This window comes from Capsicum annuum, chromosome 3, assembly GCF_002878395.1.
Source record: "Capsicum annuum cultivar UCD-10X-F1 chromosome 3, UCD10Xv1.1, whole genome shotgun sequence".
NCBI classification, from domain to species: domain Eukaryota; kingdom Viridiplantae; phylum Streptophyta; class Magnoliopsida; order Solanales; family Solanaceae; genus Capsicum; species Capsicum annuum.
The window spans coordinates 213,165,817-213,185,790 of record NC_061113.1 but is presented as its reverse complement, the minus strand read 5'-3'; the positions used below and the strand labels follow the sequence as shown (position 1 = coordinate 213,185,790).

Sequence of the window (19,974 nt, the reverse complement as noted above, 5' to 3'; positions counted from 1 at the left end):
TGAGTGCACTGACCAAGTTTGTCTTAATATAATCTTATAGAGTTTCACATGTATGTGTACACCTTATACAAATTAGTACATAATCTGAACAAAAGTATAATGAATTTTTATACATAGAAGTAAAAAGCCAAAATAAAAAAATGCAACCTGATACAACAGTTTCATATGTATGTGTGAACCTTATACAAATTAGTACATAATTTGAACCAATGTATAATAAAATCTTATACATAGAAGCAGAGAGACAAAATAAAAAAAAAAACGTAACCAGATACAACAGTTTCACGTGTATGTGTAAGCCCTATACAATTAATAATATAGTGTTAACACATGTATAATGAAATTTTATACATAGAAGCATACTGCCAAAACAAATAAAAGACAACCTCATACAACAGTTTCATATGTATGTGTAAACCTTATACAAGTAATCAAATATAATCTAATTTGTTTCACATGTATACGAACACGTTATACAATTCACTATATAATCTTAAATACTGTATAATGAAATCTTATACATAGAATAGTGTTGATAATACATATTTTAATGATAACTATATCTTCGGCAAACGTGATCGTCCAGAATCATCAACTTTTTTCTTACTTGACGATTTTGGAACTTTCTTGTTTGAACTTGAACCGACAACTTCCCTCAATTTCTTCATTGTTACTGGGTCGTTGCAATGCTTCGAACAGTTCTCTGCGAAATTGGATTCTTCATAATGAAAAAAAACAGGAACAAAACCAACAACTCCATTGCAAAATTTATACTTTATGGGTTAACCAATTTCAAAAAAATAGCAAATAAAATAAAGATCTGACTTTGAAAACTATGAAAAAAGACAAAAAAAAATTACTTTCACAATGGTATTGACTAACAAAAGTGGATACTTTGATAAGTACCTATACCAACAAAGAATAATTCGAATCCAAATTTGATTTGGTAAAGTTAAAATAAAAAACTAAAATTAAATGAAGAGAGTGAACTTTGTTCAGTTAATGATTGAGAATTGAAAAAATTTGAAACTCCCTTGATCACGTAAGCTTGATTCAAGGCGTAAATAAAGAAGCAGAGATAAGGAGCAAAAATCAGAAGACAATAATGGAGCAAAATACGATATTCCTGAATGTATGAGAGGGATGAGAGAGAAAAAGTAAAAATAAGGAATTTAAGGTAATTAATATGGGATGATCGTAATTTCTTTTCCAATATAAGATTTTATATAATAAGGTAAAGTTATCTTTTTATATATATATATATATATATATATATATAATTTTTAGTGAAAATAAAGGTGTAAATTTAATCCTCTTAAGTAAACCAACACATGTTACACTGACGTGATGCTGTACTGAATCTGACGTTAGTGGTACCAAATAATTTTTGGTCAGAGACAAGTTTTCCATCTCTGTCTAGAATCTAAAAACAATATAATATCCTCTAATCTAATATCTTCATGTCTTCTATCATAACCAAAATACCAAATTATGGCGCATGCCAAACTACCTGAACTTTCAAAAAAAGAGACTATAGTTTTTTTTTTTTTTTTGGGGTTAAAAAGGAGACTATAGTTGGTTGTTCAGTTTTGCTCATTTGGCTAATTTTCAATTGACAAAATGTTGGCTGCAAAAAAATGCTAATATGTGAGAGTGATTCAACATCTTTCTTTCGCAAAAAATAATCTAGTTCCATCATTCCATAAAAAATAAAAGTTAAAGTCTCCGAACCATCACGATCAAAGTTAAAAGCCAGTTTCTAAATATTTTGATAAGATGATTAGAGTTGTGGATTGAAGTCGATGTCCTTTATATAGGGAGATTCTATGTATCTAAAAATAAAAAATGATAAATTTTATTTTATTTTAAATTACTATGATATGATTATTCAGAACCAAAATAAATCAAGATATAAACAAAGTAATTAAAATAGATCATTTTTTTAATAAGTTATCAAAATAGGTCAAATGTAATAAATTATTACGCTTTATCTCTTTTTTAATGATGAAGTAGGGGAGTTACAAAGTAAAAAACTTTTTGTAAAACGTAATAAATTATTACTTTTTATAAAAGATTTTGTAAATAGTATTATTACGTTTTACACAAAAATTTAAAAAAGAAAGAAACAGTGTATTGTCCCATCACCAACTTTTAATCAAATCAGTAAAAGTTTTGTAAAATGTACTACCTCCATTCTATTTATGTGTTGCCATTTGATCGAAAGTTTAAGAAATAAGTGACGACTTTATAAGGTTCATAAAATTGTCTCTCTTAAAGTTATTTTAATTTTTAATTTTTTTAATTGTCTTTTCTTAATAAGTGGGATCCACTAAAAATAAAATGAGAATTATGTCATTAAATAGTTGTCAAATAAGTAAATGTAACATTCTTTTTTATAACTATTTAAAGACACAATTTCATTTTTATCCTTATTGATCCACTTATAAGGGTTCACTTAATTAGAAATAATGATAATATATTATTTTAATAATAAATTATCTATAATATCTTAAAAATGTGAAGACCCTTAGAACTATTGATTGAACTTTTTGCCCTTCATTAAAAGTCTTTGGTTTAGATAAAATCATTTTTTCACAATTTTTTCTAATATTTAAGAGTTAAAAAATAATTAAATATATCTATAGTAAAATCTTTTTTTATAGTATTAAATATATTTGTTTGTATTACCGTAATATTTAAATTAGGTACAATTCTATTTTACTACAATTAGCCGATTTATTTTTGGGTTTTTGAAGTTCGAGTTGAAAACAAACATTAAATTCTCACCATAATTAGTAGTATCAAATTATATTTCTATTCCACATGAATTAAAAATAATTACCACCGTTCATTCCTATTGAATTATGAAGAATTGGAGATCATACGGCAAAGAGAAGTCCAAATAGATCATGCGGGTTGTAAGTCTATATATATGTATATTATTTGTTTGTTTATTTTTTTTTATTTTTTTAAAAAGCTTCAATAGGGTTCTATAGTTATTGTAAATTAAATTTGCAGCAATTTTTCTTTTGAAAGCATAATTTGTTAACCTTTATTTTGTAGCTCTTTATTATAGTTCACATCGTTTATTTAATTTTATTTCATGTTAACGTTAGTTTCATTGGTGATACTAATAAATTTTCCTTTTTGTTTATAAGTAGCGTTTGTTATTGAGTTTCTAACGTAATTTTTTATTTAATTTTCAGGTTCTGATTTTCTTTTCTATTACGTGGTTTTATTTATCAAGAACAACAAAGCATTTTTAATATTTGTAAGTAACTTTCCTTATTGAATCTCCAACATAATTTTGTGATTTTTAAATTTAATTTCAGGTTTTCTTTTTTATTACATTGAATTTGTTTATCATTATCTTTATTATGAGTGTAATATTATATCCGCTACATCATGCTAATTTGTGAAAATTAAATGTATATTCATATTTATTTGCTCAGTTATAAAAGTCTAAGATCACTTGCTTTAATGGACACATTAAAAATTTATTTTCTTGATTAGGCAAAATGTATAAAATCTGTTTTGGCTAGGTGCACGTTTGATTCAAAAGTATAAAAATATGTGTGTTTTTACGTATTCTTCTTCATCTTTTTTTGTTTTTGTATTGATTATTTTGTTTTTGTATTGATTATATATATCTTATCTCCTTTTTCTTTCTCTATTTGCGGGTTCCAGAAATATGTAATTTTTTAGCAATTTATTTTCAAGTATTTTCACTTATATTTGCACCAAATTTTGTATTATTAGGCTATTACTTTATGATTTTATTGTTGATTAGATTAATGTCCTTTTTTTTCCTTTTGCTAAATTCAGTATTGATCCAAGCTAGTCATCCTATTTTCTTTATTACATAACAAACTAATACTAATATATTAAAAAGTGAAAAAAGGGAGCTGATAGTATGGAATAACAGTGTGTATGATGTTGTCGAAAGTGAATGGAAGAAAAAATTCAACATTACCAATATCTACTTCACAATTAAGATAAATCTACTTTGAACTCGAGCATTGCATCTAATATAGTTTTATACATTTGGACCGGAAGTAATTTAAAATTTTCTCTACCAACATATGTTTTATACATAGGTTGAATTTTTATATCTATCTAAAATACTTTTTATTGAATAGTAATGCACATTTGTATAATTATAAGTTTGAATAAGTAGGAATTCCATAATGTCATATGCACCAATTAAAATTTCTTCAATATATTATTACTAATATTACTGGTTAGAATACGTTGGGGTGGGAGGGAAGAATAATTGTTATATTTTGTTTAATAAATTTGATACTTTAATATAAGCTGCCTCTTTATAAAATATTGATTGATTCACACAAATATTTTTGAATTTCACTCGACGTTTACGATTGGATAAATGTCAATCACTCCTGCTAATTTCTACTAAAAATTCACTAACTTTGTCCTTTTAGAGCACATATACAAAGAAGAGCTTGTAGTTTAAACTAAGGTTGACAAGTTCGTTTCACCACAAAAATATTAATGTTTTATATTTCAGTTGCAATCAAACATGTAACTGGAGGTTAAAAATAATGCATATTTATTTCATATTTATATCTATAATCTATTCTATAATATATTAAAAGTGTGACGGGCCTTAGAAATGTTGTTTGGACTTTTGGCCCTTAATTAAAAGTCTTTACTTTAGATAAAATAGTTGTTTCATTATTTTTTCTAATATTTACGAGTTGAAAAATAATTAAAAGTATCTATCATCTATATCTATAATCTATAATCTATTAAAAGAGTGAAGGGCCTTGAAAATATTTATTGAACATTTTACCCTTCATCAAAAAATCCCACTTTAGACAAAATTGTCTTTTCACTTTTTGTCTTCAATTATTATATCATTATTTTTATAAAATTGATAATAATTTAAGGAGTCCTAAAAATATATGGTAAGATGTATTAAGAGAACTCAATATTTAAAGAGTTCTAAAAAATATGGTAAGAGAATAATACAATTTAAAAATTAAGAAATCCTAAAACATATGATAATAATTAATTCCTAAGATATATGGTAAGAAGAATATAATTTACAAATTAATAAGTCCAAATTAATATGGTAAGAGTTTCAAATTTTTTCTCTTCCGTATGTATGTATTTTTCTTTTTATTAAAGTTGATTAAATTTTTTATATAAATATTTGTCTTATTTACATTGTATACCATAATTAGAGTACTTTTCAATGTTTTTAACTTATATAAGTACTTTTAAATTCAACTAATTTAAATCACATTAAACACATTTGATTGATTATTTAAATTTTAGAGAAATTGTGAGCCCATTAAAAATACCTTTTCCAAAAAATCAAGCCCTTTTTGATCGAATTGATTAATTTAATAATTTTTCTAATTTTAAACACATTTGATTTTCTTTAAAACTTTTAGCACTAGATTTGTTTAATGGCATTTAAAATTAGAGTTCATTTATATAAGTACGTCACTTAAGCATAAATATTGGCATTTGTAATGTCGATGTTGTTGAAAGCACCTATGATGTTTGTAATTATTTTGCAAGATTGATTTTATAAGCCTATAAATTTAAAAAAAAAAAGCGATATATATATATATATAAAGTGAAAAATAATTTCAGAAAAAAAATCAAAAAATTTCATAGTTAAACGAGTCCTAGGTTTTCTTAATATCTTTTTAAATTTTACTTTTTTTTGCTTCATAATTGTGTTGAGACTTGAGGTAAGTAGTAAAATGGTAAAAAACACTTCAAAGTTTAAACTCCTACTTACCAATGTCATTCTCACTTTCTCTTCACCTTTCCTTGTTTATTCCTTCTTTGGACACAGTTGAAGAATAAATAGCCTCGAACTAATTTAATACAAAAATCAAACGTAAAAAATGACGATCCATTAACTACTTAAATTTTTTGTGGTAAAATATATATGTGCTTATTATAAAATATATGTTATGTTTAAAAGTGTGAAAAATCTTTGGCAAGTGATTTGAACTTTTTGCACGTTAATTTATTTAATTTTAAATAATCAAAAGTTACACGTGCAAAACACGTACGATTAACCTAATTTAATAAAAAATATAAGTCTTTATTTATTTTTTAAACTTTATATTCGATCAAATGATGACATATAAGGCTGAGGGAGTAGGTTTTACAAAAAGTTTGACAACTGACGTTATGATATCATAGCGTGCAAGTTTATAATTGTAGTCACTTTAGTCTTCTTTTAAGTTCTTCTTGAGAAGGGAAAAAAAATAACTGATGTCATATTTTGGAAAAGATTTAACTAGGGATGTTGGATTGTTTGAATCACATAATTAGAAATTTATTGCTCTAATTGAAAACAGAAGTCAGGTAGTTAACTACTTTTTTGGCTTGAATTCTAGATATTGTTGCAATTGTTTATAGTGTCTTTCTTGGTTCTTGAAATGCAATTAGGATCTGCTTGAGTTGTGTTATGAAAGTATGGTCTGCTGCATATCAAGAAATTAGAAATTCAGGGAGTCAATTCAGTGGCGGAGCCAGACTTTTGGTTAAGAGTGTTCATATTTTTTTTTGGGCAAAGAACTGTTTAAAAAAGAAAGAAAATAAAGTACTGCTGCACCTGCAAAGGTTCAAACTCGAGTTGTTGATGCGGAAATGCACACTCTTGACCACTGGATTATGTTTCTCTAACTTGTTAAGGGTGTGCAACAACATGTATATAACCATAAATATCTATATTTAACCTATATACTCGAAAAAAAATTCCGACGAAGCTGACCACCCTTCGTTGGCTGTGGCTCCGCCACTGAGTCAATTCCCTGCACCTTTCACCTCAGACGGGAAACACATTCTCACAGTTACTGAGGATTCAAATGTTCATATGTGGAACTACACTGACCAGGCCGGACAACAAACTTTATTCATCTTTTGACTTATTTTAATTTCGAGTTCTGAATTGTGATATGGCCAACCATATCCTTCTACCTTGATAAGGTGGAAATGTCAAAATTGTCTCAAAATTTCGAGTTCAAATCTATAAAAATCTTGCTTCAAGAAAAAAATTATCAAGAATTTTTAAAGATTTTGTAAGAATAATGGAATTTTTAGGATGTGACCGCCTTGATATACTTCCTCTGTATCATAATAAATGAATTGTTGATTTTTGACACACAAATTAAGGAAAAAACATCAAAGACATAAATTTAACTAAACTTTTCATTTTTACCCAAAAAAAAAAAAAATTGACCTTATAATACCTTTTCAAAAATTAATTGGCTGTCAAATCATAAGGGTAAATTTGAAAAAAAATTTAATGATTCATTTATTTTGAAACACCAATAAATACCACAATAATTCACTTATTCCGAAACGGAAAAAGTATATAAGTTCAATTGTTATTTACTTCTACTGTTGCATATTCCATTAGGCAAGTTGCCAATGTGTTATTTGATTGAAAAGTTAGTCAAAAGTGAAGCAATAAATATATGAAACCTCCTTTAAGGAGGGCCTGCATGCACAGAGATTTTCAGTACCAAACTAAAAGAGGTTCATATTTGCAGGCAAATGCTGCTGCTTTTAAAAGCCTATAGAAGATATAAGTTGTAAAGTCTTATATGAAAACTCCACGCTGTTATGAACCAGTGGATCCAGCTGCCAGCATACACAACTTTAAAGCAATTATATATTACAATCATTTTTTCTGCAAAAAAAAATAAAAAAAATTGAAGGTAAGAGACTCATCATGAATGTTCTTTGATAGGAGATTGGTGAAGTCTTTGTTAGGTATTATTAACTGATCACATAAGATAAAAATGTGCTATGGGATTTAGATAGAAAGATACTTTCAGTTAGTACTATTCATGCATCATCATATTGACATTTTTCATAACGCTTATGAACAATTTAAAAATCTTTGATCTTGTTTGTTTTTTTTGTCGTATAAAAAAAGGATTGATGTATTTTTGGGTCTTGGAGAAAAAGAAGTAGAAGTTAGAACACATTAGTCATAGGCTAATATCAGTGTCTTTTTTTGCAAAGTCAATGAAGTGTCGTCTCATCATCAATGAGATTTGAGGAAAATGAAGTGTACGCACGCTTATCCTACTCTCAAAAATAGTAAAACTTTTTATTAAAATTTAATTTTAGGTTGCTAATATTAAGCCGCTCTTGACTAGCAGCAGAAGCACAATTGATTTAGAATTATAGTGTGGAGAATAAAGGCGTCATTTAGCCAGCAAAGGAGCAAGAATCGATCTATCTGTGCAGGAAAAATGAACACATCACAGCATATATATGTTTTATTATATGCCCAACTGCTTTAATTTAATGGGTGTCTTGAAGGGACCCCTTCAATTGTTCAGCCAAGTTAAGCAAAGACCATTTCTCAATACCACAAGCTATATATGGGGTTTTGTTTGTGTCTTTTGTGTTTTGCCAACTGACAAAAACTTAGGCCCCATCATAGCCCAACTATACAGCTACACCTCATTACGCATGTTTCGACCGTATTTATAACTCCCTCTTTCATTTTTTTTACACATTTATTCATTTCAAACATACCGTTTGGAATTGAGTTCAAACAAAAATGATAGGAATTTAATTATATGTCCATGATCTTCAGGCGCTAAAATGCCAGAATTTTAAGTAAGTAGTTGAATTCAGGAGAAAATTAAGTGAATTCTATCAGATATATATATGGTTAAAGCTCAAATAAAAATGATTAATCTTCACAGACGTGCCTAAAGTTCATGCCCAAAAATTGAGTTAATTTCTTAGATAATCATTGTCATTATATTAGAAAGTCAATTGTTTGTTAGAAATAATTGAATCAAGAAGAAGGTGATTTGATGAGATAATAACAATTATTGAGTAAACATATGAGGAATCAATCTTAAAAAATTAATTGAACTTCAATCATATATAACTTCAATCATATATACTTATGAAATTTCTGTAAATTTAAAATTATTTCAAATAATAAACTTAAAACAATTTATGCACTGCAAATAATGATTTCCAAAATCAGGTATGAATACACTTCAACCGATATTTCCTTTGAGACTTCAGTTTCACGAAATGGACGTAATGAGGAAAAATTTAAATAGTTAACTCGAGTTAAATTGATTAACAAGTAATTGGGTCATAGTCTATACGAAATTTATTTAAGCCAAGATAGATGTTTCAATTTTGATCAAATAATGTCATAATCTACACGCAACTTACAATTATTTTTTATTGTCTGTTTGTTCATTAACAATTCGTTTAAATGAGACTAACAAAAATTTTTACTAATATATTTTTTAAATATTTTAATTTGTTAATCATTGCGATTTATAGTATCTTTTAATGTAATTTCAAATAATTTATGTTACTTGCTTTATTACAATTTAAGTGACATTATAAGAATTTTAAAATCATATTTTTTACTATATGTTTTAAAAATATTATAAAATGTTAATAGTTATGACTTATAATTATTTATATTGCATAATTTTTAAATATATAATATTTTACCAAAATAAAATAAATAAATTAAAATAAACAAAGTACTAAATTTTCAAAACATGTTAAATTCATTTGGATCAACAAATTACTAAATTAAAACACTAAAACACGCAAATTATAAAATGCCAAAACTACCCCTGGATTTATGTGATACAAATATAATTTAGATAATCAATTAAATTTTTAATATGTTTTTAGACATTTTAAATTGTTAAGTATTATAATTTATAATATTTTTTTTATGTAATTTTCAAATAATATATGTTACTCTCTTTATCCAAATTTTTGTGGCATTGATAGTCAATTATATTGTTAAAATAATTTATCTTTTTAATTAGTATGATTTATAATACCTTTTCTTTTATTTTAATTTAAGTGAAACTGAAATAATTTCGAGAGTCAACCAAATTTTAAGATTGAAGCAGCGAAGTGGCTATGTCCTAAATGACTTATAATACCTAATTAGATGTGATATAGCAAAATTATTATAAAAATATATATGTGAAAAAAATATAAATGAGTCTCATATAAGATGTCATATTAATTTAAAACATCAAGAATTAGTTTATCATTTTATGTCAATTTTATTTTTTATTAAATATTATTAATTTTGTAATACCTAAATAACTTATAATAATTAATTAGGGGTGATATAGTAAAATTACGATCAAAGCAGATATGTCATATTTCTCTATTTTACCTTTTATTTATTAAATATTATTAATTTTCTTATATGTAAATGACTTACAATAATTAATTATGGATGATATAGTAAAATTACGATTGAAGCAGCTGAAGTAGACATGTCATAAATGTTTATTTTACCTTTTTTATTAAATATTATTAATTTTCTTATATGTAAATGACTTGCAATAATTAATTAGGGGTAATATAGTATAATCATGGAGTAAAAATACTTGTATAAAAAATTTAAATGCGTCTCATAAAAATGTCCTATTAATTTAAAACACCAAGAATTAGTTTATCATTTATGTCTATTTTATTATTTATTAAATATTATTAATTTTTTAATACCTAGATGTCTTATAATAATTAATTAGAGGTGATATAATAAAACTACGATTGAAGCAACTTAAACAGACATGTCATAAATTTCTATTTTACTTTTTTTTATTAAATATTATTAATTTTATTATATATAAATGACTTAAAATAATTAATTAGGAATAATATAGTTAAATCACGGAGCAATTGAAGCAAGCAGGTAAAAAAGCATGCATGTTGACGAAGACTTGCCTGCTTCTTCACAACACTTATGTTAACGAAAACTTGTCTGCTTCTTCACACTTATTAATAGTAATAGTAGTACTAATAACTTACTGAACTGAATTGTTTTAGGTCAATTTTGAGCCACATAGACTGTCCAAATTGAGCCAAATTTGTAGATGAGTTAATTCGAATTATGCCTAATTTGACCTGCTAATTGATATATGTCCAGCTCATTTAGTCCAAACTTAAAAGACGATTATTAGGAGCTCTAAATGTTGCTAGTATTACTTTCCTCTATATAATTGAGTCATCTTTTTTCACCTTCTCATTAATTTATTGTCGGCAAGGGACCTCCTTCCTATATCTAAATAAATTTCTAATCTGATTCTTAATTATTTACGTGCTTTATTAAAGTGACAAAGCAAGGTTATGTACATCCCTTTAACACCCACTAATCTAATAAATGAGAAAAATGAGGCACGAGACCCTCCCAAGTTTGCAATTAAAAAAAGGGGGATAAGTGGGTACCGCAACTCATCCCTTTTAAAAAGATTAAGTTTCTTGAACAATTGGAACAATTATTCGACAGCTGCATTTAGTTATCTCAATAACTTCACATAGTTATTGAATAACTTCTCTCAATTGTCGAACAACTTCGCCCCATTTAGTTTTGGCGTGTTGGATATTTCACATCGATATGAATATAGATTTCACTTATTAAACTAAATTTTGAAGTTAATTTAGACACAAAATAAATTTTTTATCAAACTAGTGCATAGATTTGGAACAGTGCAGGCTTGTTTGGCTGGTGACTTGAGCATATATACATTCTCGACGAGGCAGTCAATTAATAGCTCCATGTGGAAGAAGTCGTGCTGAACACTCTCTTCCAACCAACTTCTTCAATTCATATCATATTTCAAAAAAAATGATATCTACTACCACAAGCTATTAGAGGCCCCACCATGACAATCTTAATTTCTAATATATGAGTATCTTTTGAATATTGCGTATCTTACTAATACACTCCCTCCACTTTATTTTATTTGATTCATACTAATTTAATATTAAAAGAAAAATTCGATAACAAGGATCTATTTTATACAGTTTTATCTTGTATTTCTATCAGATGCTATTTTTAAAACTTGACCTCGTAATTTTCTGATCACATGATAATAATTTTACCATTACTCCGAGGCTTCAAAAAGAGAGTTCGGAATCATTCTATGTCACCAAACTAAAAAAAGCACCAAATTATGCCATATATTTAAAAATATATCAATTTATTTTATGAGTTTGCACAAATATCTTTAGCGGAAGGCAGCTCGCGGTGTTAAATTTTTTAAAAAGTGCATAACTCACGATTTTTGTGAATTATTCATTCTTATTTTAACATAACTCATAAAAAATATGAGTTATGTATTTTATTTTCAACATAACTCACAAAAAATGTGAGTTATGCATTCTTATTTTAACATAACTCACAAAAATTATGAGTTATGAATTTTATTTTCAACATAACTCACAAAAATTGTGAGTTATGCATTCTTATTTTAACTTAACTCACAATTTTTGTGAGTTATTCATTCTTATTTTAATATAACTCACAAAATTTGTGAGTTATGCATTTCATTTTAACATAACTCACAAAAATTGTGAGTTATGCATTCTTATTATGCATTTTATTATAACATAACTCACAAAAATTATGAGTTATGCCTTTTATTTTAACATAATTCAGATAAATTGTGAGTTATCCATTCATTTGTGAGTTATTTAAATAATGAAAAACGTTTTCGAAATTCTATTTAACATATAACTCATAAAAGTATATAACTCACCTTTTTTGTGAGTTATGCATCTGTTTTATCATAACTCACAAAAAAAGTGAGTTATATACCTTTTAAATTCTTCGATTTAAACATCCGTATACATTCATTCTTTGTATATAGTTTTCAAAATCTTCTTCTTCTTCAACTTCAATTCTTTTTTTTTTTGTGTGTGTTCAATCATCTTCAAACTCAATTTATCTTTTCAAAGCTTTATCAAATTTTAGAGAATAAATTTTGAACGTGTTAAAGTTGCACTTTTTTTGGATGGCGAAATTATTCACGAGGGAAATACAATATATTATAGTATGTCCCCCAAGTCCAACGAGAAGTATCCAATTTCAATTGGTTATAGAGAATTTGTAGAATCAATTTTTAGAAGAATGAAAATAAAAAATAATGTTCTAACTTTATTTATAGTCGGACAGTATTCAAATTCCTTCTCGTCTCAAGGAATGGTAAATTATGGAGAATGAATTATTAGTGATGATGAGTCGTTGACTGAATTTTTGAGGGCTCCTTGTGACTATGCTAGTCAAATAAAACTGAACATTCTTCAAGTTTATGTTAAGAAGGAGTGTAAAAATCATCTTATGCAGTCTCCGATACAGACAAATGTGCATACGCAATTTGATGATCCAACAAGTGATGTTAATGCTCATTTAACTCAGTATAATACTTTTTTTGACATGAATGCTCCCCAATACATCATGCCGAGTAACATGTCAACACAATTCTCAATACTTGATTTGAATGAAACTTTGAATGAAAGTGATCGGTAATTTTTCTTAATTTGTGTTATTATTAATATTTTATATTTTTAATAATTTTTTGTCCATTTCTTATGTCATATGTTATATTTTATTTAGGGGTTTAACTCTGCGTGACACGAATAATGTTGATTTATTTGAAAATGATTATAATTATGGTCAATCATCTCAACTTGGATGGATGCACAATGCTGGAACATCTGTAAATGTTCATTTGTCACTAAGCTTGGATACTGTCGATTATTATCGGTAGGTCTAAAATATCATCGCTAATAAATTATGTTTGTTAATTTCATGTTATTATTATTATTTATATTGCCAATTTCATGTAATTATTATTCATATTTTTTGAATGTACTAAAATTATTTTATTATTTGATATATAGGAATAATGTCAAGCGAGGTGAACATATTATCACAGATGCTATTGAAAATGGTGATCAATCAAAGTGTGGTGAATTGTCACAGGGCGATGATAGCGAGCCTAATAATGCCGAGGGAGGTGAATGCTCCTATGAGTCATCATCGAGTGGTGATGATGTGAGGTCCAATTCTGAACAAAGAGCCATGTCTATGAGTCCTTATCCTCAACAAGAATCAATTTTATAGTCGGTTTCAGTCTCAGTACCAATAAATAGGCCTCATTTTTATTATAATGAAATTTCATTCCTTAATCATTTTCAGGAAAGATCAAATGTGTTTATGAATATGCATGTAGGTGCTTTCAAAAAGCGTGAGTTATGTTAAAAATAAGAATGCATAACTTACAATTTTTGTGAGTTATATTAAAATAAAATGCATAACTCACAGTTTTTGTGAGTTTGTTAAAATAAGAATGAATAACTCACAGTTTTTGTGAATTATGTTAAAATAAGAATGAATAACTCATAAAAATTGTGAGTTATGCACTTTTTAAAAAATTTAACACCATGAACTGCCTTTCGTTAAAGATATTTGTGCATAACTCACAAAAATTGTGAGTTAAGCATAGATTGGTACATTTTTAAATATATGACATAATTTGATACTCTTTTTAGTTTGGTAACATAGAATGATTCCGGACTTTCGAAAAGAGTACCATCTTCAACCTTCATTTAGACTTTTTCCTTCTTTCAATTGCCTGTCCTCCTTTTATAATTTTTGGACCGAACACCCTGGACATTCGGCCAAGATTCTTTTTCAAGATTTTATAATGGACATAATACAAATTGATCTTTGACAGGACCAGAAAACGATTTTTAATCCCCATGTAAAATGAAAAAAAAAAAAAAGAGTTTCAAAAAATACTCTTTGATTGATGCTAAATATTGACAAATTAGGCACCACACAAAGGCAAAAACTCAAAACTTTACCAAAAAGAACAATATCTACAATTTTATTTACAAAAAGAACAATATCTACAAGTTTCAATCTCAAAATAAGATTGTCAATGGACAGGACCAAAAGCATAGGAAGATAAAAGAATACAACTAACCATGATAAAATAATTCTACATTTTATTTAAGATTACTTTCTCTTGTCACTTATACCTAAAAACCTCTAAATAGTGTATAGATTTTTGTGATTATAGTTTAATCTACCATAACAGGCGGCTAATAATTATTTTTACCAATTACCAAGTACGATATTTATCTGTAGTTAAATTATAAGTGACTTAATTATATAAAATCTCTAATATTGATGGTATATATAAGTTGGATTTTTTTTTTTTCAGATGAAACGGTCATGGGAAGATAAAAATAACGTTGAACCTAAGGACCACAAAAATTTTTGCAAGTAAAATCAAAAGTAACATGATGTTTAAAGAGAATTATTTTGTCCCAAAAATATTTCAGTCCAACGGCTCTATCATGATTATCATATTTTGGCTAATTAGTGAAAAGGTACCCAAAATTCTTGATGGTTCGCAAAAGGTATCCAAAATTCTTTATTATGGAACCGTGTTACCTCGAATAAGTTCTGCGCTATGCGAATTTAAATTCATGTAAGATTCGAGTTTGGAAATTAATTAATTTTTTTTCTTTTAATATATGGAGTGAGCCTTACCTAACGTGAATTTAAATTAGTAGAGCTTTAATACGATACCAAAAAGTTAACGAAAGGTGCAATGGCATGTGACAGCTCAGGATTGGCCATTGAGTTTCCCCTTTGCAAGAGTGTACAAATAGATAAGCCAGCTAAGCCAAAATATTTCATATCCCCACTCTTCTATTATATGGTCCATTTATATATAGTATGTCCAATCAATCAAGGTGACAGTTACCGTCCTCCAACTACTAAAAATCTTCTCTAAAAAGATCAGTACTAGTATTTCATTATTCAAGAAATTCTGTGTTTTCTTGATTCTGTTTGTAGCCATGGCAGAATTGGAAGCTAAGAAAGTTGAAACTGAGCAAGTAGCAGACCCTACACCCGCTGCCCCTGCCCCTGCCCCTGCCCCTGCTGCACCAGAACCAGAACCTGCTGAACCTTCTAAAGAAGTAGTGGCTGATGAGAAAGCTATTGTTGCACCAGCTTTGCCTCCTCCTGAAGAAGACAGAGAAAAAGAAAAGGAAAAAACAGATGACTCCAAAGCACTAGTTGTCGTCGAAGACAGTATAATCTCTTTTCTCTTTCTGTTGCTTATGAATTTGTATGTGTCTGGGTGTTTTAAGCTGAATTTTATGTTTCATTTGAGGAGAATTGTTGTGCTTAGTTGAAGTTGTTCCTATGTGGAAAAAGTAAGCTTTGTTAGTTTTCTTTTGTACGGACTCTGTATAATTTAAAAAGTTTATATATGTCAGCAGTAGGTAAAAGAAAAACAAACAAAAATTGTTTTTGAAGCAATTGAATATCTCTTTCTACTTCTGTTTCAGAACTATAAAAGAAAGAAAAAAAGAATCTTGGGAAATGATTTATTATATGTTGTTAAAATTTTGCTTTGATTGATTCATTGTAAATCCAACTGTGTTTTATCTGATGTCAGGATTTGTTTTGCACCACAAAATAAGTTCGGTTTGCTTTTTTCTTTTTCTTTTTCTTGTATGTGCTTGAAAAAAAGAAACTTATATCTAGTGTAATTATGTTCATGGTACTACTAATCTGTACTCTTTTTCAAGAACTAGAACTATAACTTCAGTTTGGATGGTTCCCAGTTACAATTTTCTCAGTCAAGCTGAACTTGTGGCTTTGTCCTCTCTAGTCTGAATTTTTGAGTGTTCATCAAAATTTTGACCAATTTAACTTCTCTTGCAATCCTTAACTCAGACTGTGCTGTTAAAATTTTGTACTTTGTTATGGTCTCTCTAACTTTGTGCTACTTGTGCCATTGGCAGAAGCACCAGAACCTGCTGATGAGAAGAAAGAGGGATCTATTGACAGAGGTAATTATGTTTTTTGTTTTTACTTCGGTTGTTTTTGGTTCATTTACTACTTAAAGTTCATGTACTAATTTTGATATATAATCCTCAGATGCTGTGCTTGCGCGAGTTGCAACAGAGAAGAGACTATCACTCATCAAAGCCTGGGAGGAGAGTGAGAAATCAAAAGCGGAAAACAAGTATGTATTTAGTATGCTGATTTCTCATACATATTGTGATTCTGATGTACTAAGGACTAATATACATGAATTGGTTTAGCTTGTGGAAGGAAAGATAGTTTTATGAATCACGTCGACTGCAAATAACACACTAGTTATTCCAAATTAAACAACAAATAATCAATAAAAGTTACAGTATAGTAGCAAATTTGACAGTCTTGCTCAGAATGAACATATTGTTGATTACAGAAGTATTGATTGCTCTTTATGAGAGAATTGTCTCTAGGAAATTGAAAGTTTATCCCCAGTTGCTTCACTTGGTTATGTCATTTGCACATTTGGCCATTCCTTTTTGCCCTGAATTTTGAGAGAGTAATTAGAGTTTTCTTCATACGTAAATTACTAAACGACAGTATTTGCCACTTGCTGATTATGAATTCAGATAGCTGTGACGATGTATTCATTTGCTTCACTAACAACCTCCTTCAATCGGGATGCGCTGCCTTAATTTTTGTGGGTTTATGTATTACTTATTATGGTAACTTGAATCGGATGACAGGGCTCAGAAGAAGGTATCTGCAATAGCTGCATGGGAGAACAGCAAGAAAGCAAATCTGGAGGCGGAGTTAAAAAAGATGGAGGTGAGAGGCATTCTTCAATTTTGGTGTATAGAAAGTTGTATGAGATTACTTGACTGTGATGTTAATGATAAAGATCAATGCTTTTGTTGTTGATTTTTAGTAATACTCTCGATAACAACACAAGACACCCGTTCTCTATATGCGATGTTTTGATTGTTTCTTTCTGGTGGTTTCTTTTGAGAACTTCTTGTATTCTTAACTGAGGGAAATTTTTTCAAGAAGTTTCCATCCTATTAATCTTCCATATCTTGTTGGGAGCAGGAACAGTTGGAGACAAAGAAGGCACAATATACTGAGAAAATGAAAAACAAAATTGCTCTACTCCACAAGGAAGCAGAAGAAAAGAGAGCGGTGATTGAAGCTAAACGTGGAGAAGATCTTCTCAAGGCAGAGGAGCTGGCAGCAAAATACCGTGCCACTGGAACTGCTCCAAAGAAAATCCTTGGATTGTTTTGAAGCAGCAAACACCAGGCATTGCATTGATAGTGATTGGGAGTTGCTTTTTGTAAAGTTTGTGCAATTGGAATTTTTTGTCTTGTTAGATTACATTGTGTGATTATGTATTTTATTTAGAACCATTTATTGTTTATTGTTACGTGTGCATAGTGATGTATTTCCAGTGTATATAGCACCTGGACAAAATTAACTTCGTGGGATTTTATGAAAAATAGTGTTGAATGTAGTTTTCATGTTTTAAAGTAGGCCTCTTTATCTAGCAAGAGGACTGAGGTGGTGGTCATTCCAGTGCCACTTACCTACAGAAACAACTACAGTAATCATGTTTCACCAAGGCAATTGATGCAGTGCTGTGCGACTCACGAAAGTCCAAGCGCTCCAGTGTCTCGATTACTTGCCTCTTAGCGTCCCTGCAATTTTCTCATATATATTTAAAAAGAATGATGGGGAGGTTTTGTTAAAACTTGCATGACACAATACAGATATGTCTAAACTAGTGCATAAATTAGATTTTATAAAGAACTTCAGTGTTTTGACAATTTCAGGCTCCAACTCGACCTTTATGGTTAGGATTGCATATTCTATGGCATTTCGTAAGCTATTATCAACAGGTGGAAGGGATGAAATAATTAAATTACAACTTTGCTTCAAATTATAGCCGACAGAACGAGTAATTTGTCTTGACGGTCATGTTAAAATAGCCAAAAGCAAGACCAAAGGAGGAGCTATGCAGAAAGCAGTGACAGAAACCAAACCTTTATTGGATGAAGATAGAAGCAAGTTAGTTACAATCATATAAAGAGAAAAAAAAATAATGCTCTATTTGCTGAATCCTTGGATAGCTTATCCTTATAAGATAGTTCAAATTAACTTGTTAGTTTCAAATTATGTTCAATAAACTAGGCATAGTGATGTCCTTGATCATTGAAAACCCTTACTGATCCAACTAAAACTTGAAAGTAAATGAGACGCGATCACCTTCAGGTTAAGTCTTGTCGAATTCCTGTATCAGCAGAACATGAGACAATAGAGGAATCACCCAAAGCATGCAACTCTTTAGGTATCTGAATTAACAGTCATATGTTTTGTTGGCTCTTCAGAACTTTCATTGTCAGCACTGTTAGAAGAACTGAGGCTTGAGAGTCTTCAAGGGTTCAGTAAAGGTATGATCAATGATCACAGATTCAAGTTTCATGTGAAGGGGAACTTGCTGACTATCCTGAGCAAGGGCTGAGCTAGCTTGAAGGAAGGGGGTTCAATTGAATCCTATACTTTACAAATAGGATAAAAATTAGTCTTTCAAGATATATAAAAGTTGTTGAATCCCCTTGACTCAAGGGGATTCAAAAAACATTGCTTTAACTAGATCAACGACAATCCTAGCTCCACCACTGATCTCGGCGATTGTGACTAATATTTGAGAACCAGTTCCTTCAGATGTGAGTTCCGGATAATCTCCGTCTGATCATCTTTTCTTCCTGTCAAATGGGAGGCAATGGCAGCAAACCTGAAAATTTTTAGTGCGCGACTAATGAAAATGAAGAAAGAGGGCAAGGAAAACATTGCATACAGAGTTTATAATTATTCTAAGAAACAATACTAGGCAGTATTATAGGCAAAAGTTGAACTTCCAATATATATGTAAGTCAGGATAATGCATCTATGCTCTGGTTTAGAGGAAATTTCTACGGAAACTTCCACTTTTAAACTCTCTCTAGTTATTTTGTACAATTTTATACAACTTCTTTTGGAGAAAAATCCTTAATTTCCAATCACTAGACCTACATTCTCCGAACGCGCCTTTTTTTGGCAATCAGGATATGGACACATTTGATAAACTTACTGGCACAAGAGTTATGAGTTACAATCTTGAAAATCAAAGTTCGAATCTTATCCGATGCGACACTGGCCAAGTAAATTCATCTTTTCATCTTCGAACTTGGTACATGTGTTGATGAGAGGTAGAAGGTAACCAATAATTTGTCCATTACGTCTTTTACTAGTGTTGTACACCACACACAACAACAGTTTTGTATGCACGC

General features: G+C 28.9%; 1 protein-coding gene and 1 long non-coding RNA gene across 2 annotated transcripts; one reads left to right on the top strand and one right to left on the bottom strand.

Annotated features, from left to right (window-relative positions):
* The first annotated feature begins 15,427 nt into the window (after positions 1 to 15,427).
* LOC107863301 (remorin) lies at positions 15,428 to 18,158 on the top strand. Its single transcript, XM_016709169.2, has 5 exons — positions 15,428 to 15,913; positions 16,633 to 16,680; positions 16,769 to 16,856; positions 17,395 to 17,476; positions 17,738 to 18,158. Exons 1-5 carry the CDS (start codon positions 15,676 to 15,678, stop codon positions 17,930 to 17,932), a joined length of 651 nt encoding a protein of 216 aa, XP_016564655.2. The 5' UTR covers positions 15,428 to 15,675; the 3' UTR covers positions 17,933 to 18,158.
* On the bottom strand, positions 16,838 to 19,578 carry LOC124897069. Its single transcript, XR_007053577.1, has 3 exons — positions 18,911 to 19,578; positions 18,232 to 18,342; positions 16,838 to 17,192 (listed from the first exon to the last, which is right to left on the bottom strand). It is a non-coding gene; the product is annotated as an uncharacterized LOC124897069 (long non-coding RNA).
* Positions 19,579 to 19,974: the final 396 nt, after the last annotated feature.

Bases quoted from the DNA above. Each gene is read 5' to 3' on its own strand.
- LOC107863301 (XM_016709169.2), top strand. From the start codon at position 15,676: ATGGCAGAATTGGAAGCTAAGAAAGTTGAAACTGAGCAAGTAGCAGAC. The intron at 15,914-16,632 runs GTATAATCTCTT...TGCCATTGGCAG, and splicing joins ACTAGTTGTCGTCGAAGACA to AAGCACCAGAACCTGCTGAT. The intron at 16,681-16,768 runs GTAATTATGTTT...TATAATCCTCAG, and splicing joins AGAGGGATCTATTGACAGAG to ATGCTGTGCTTGCGCGAGTT.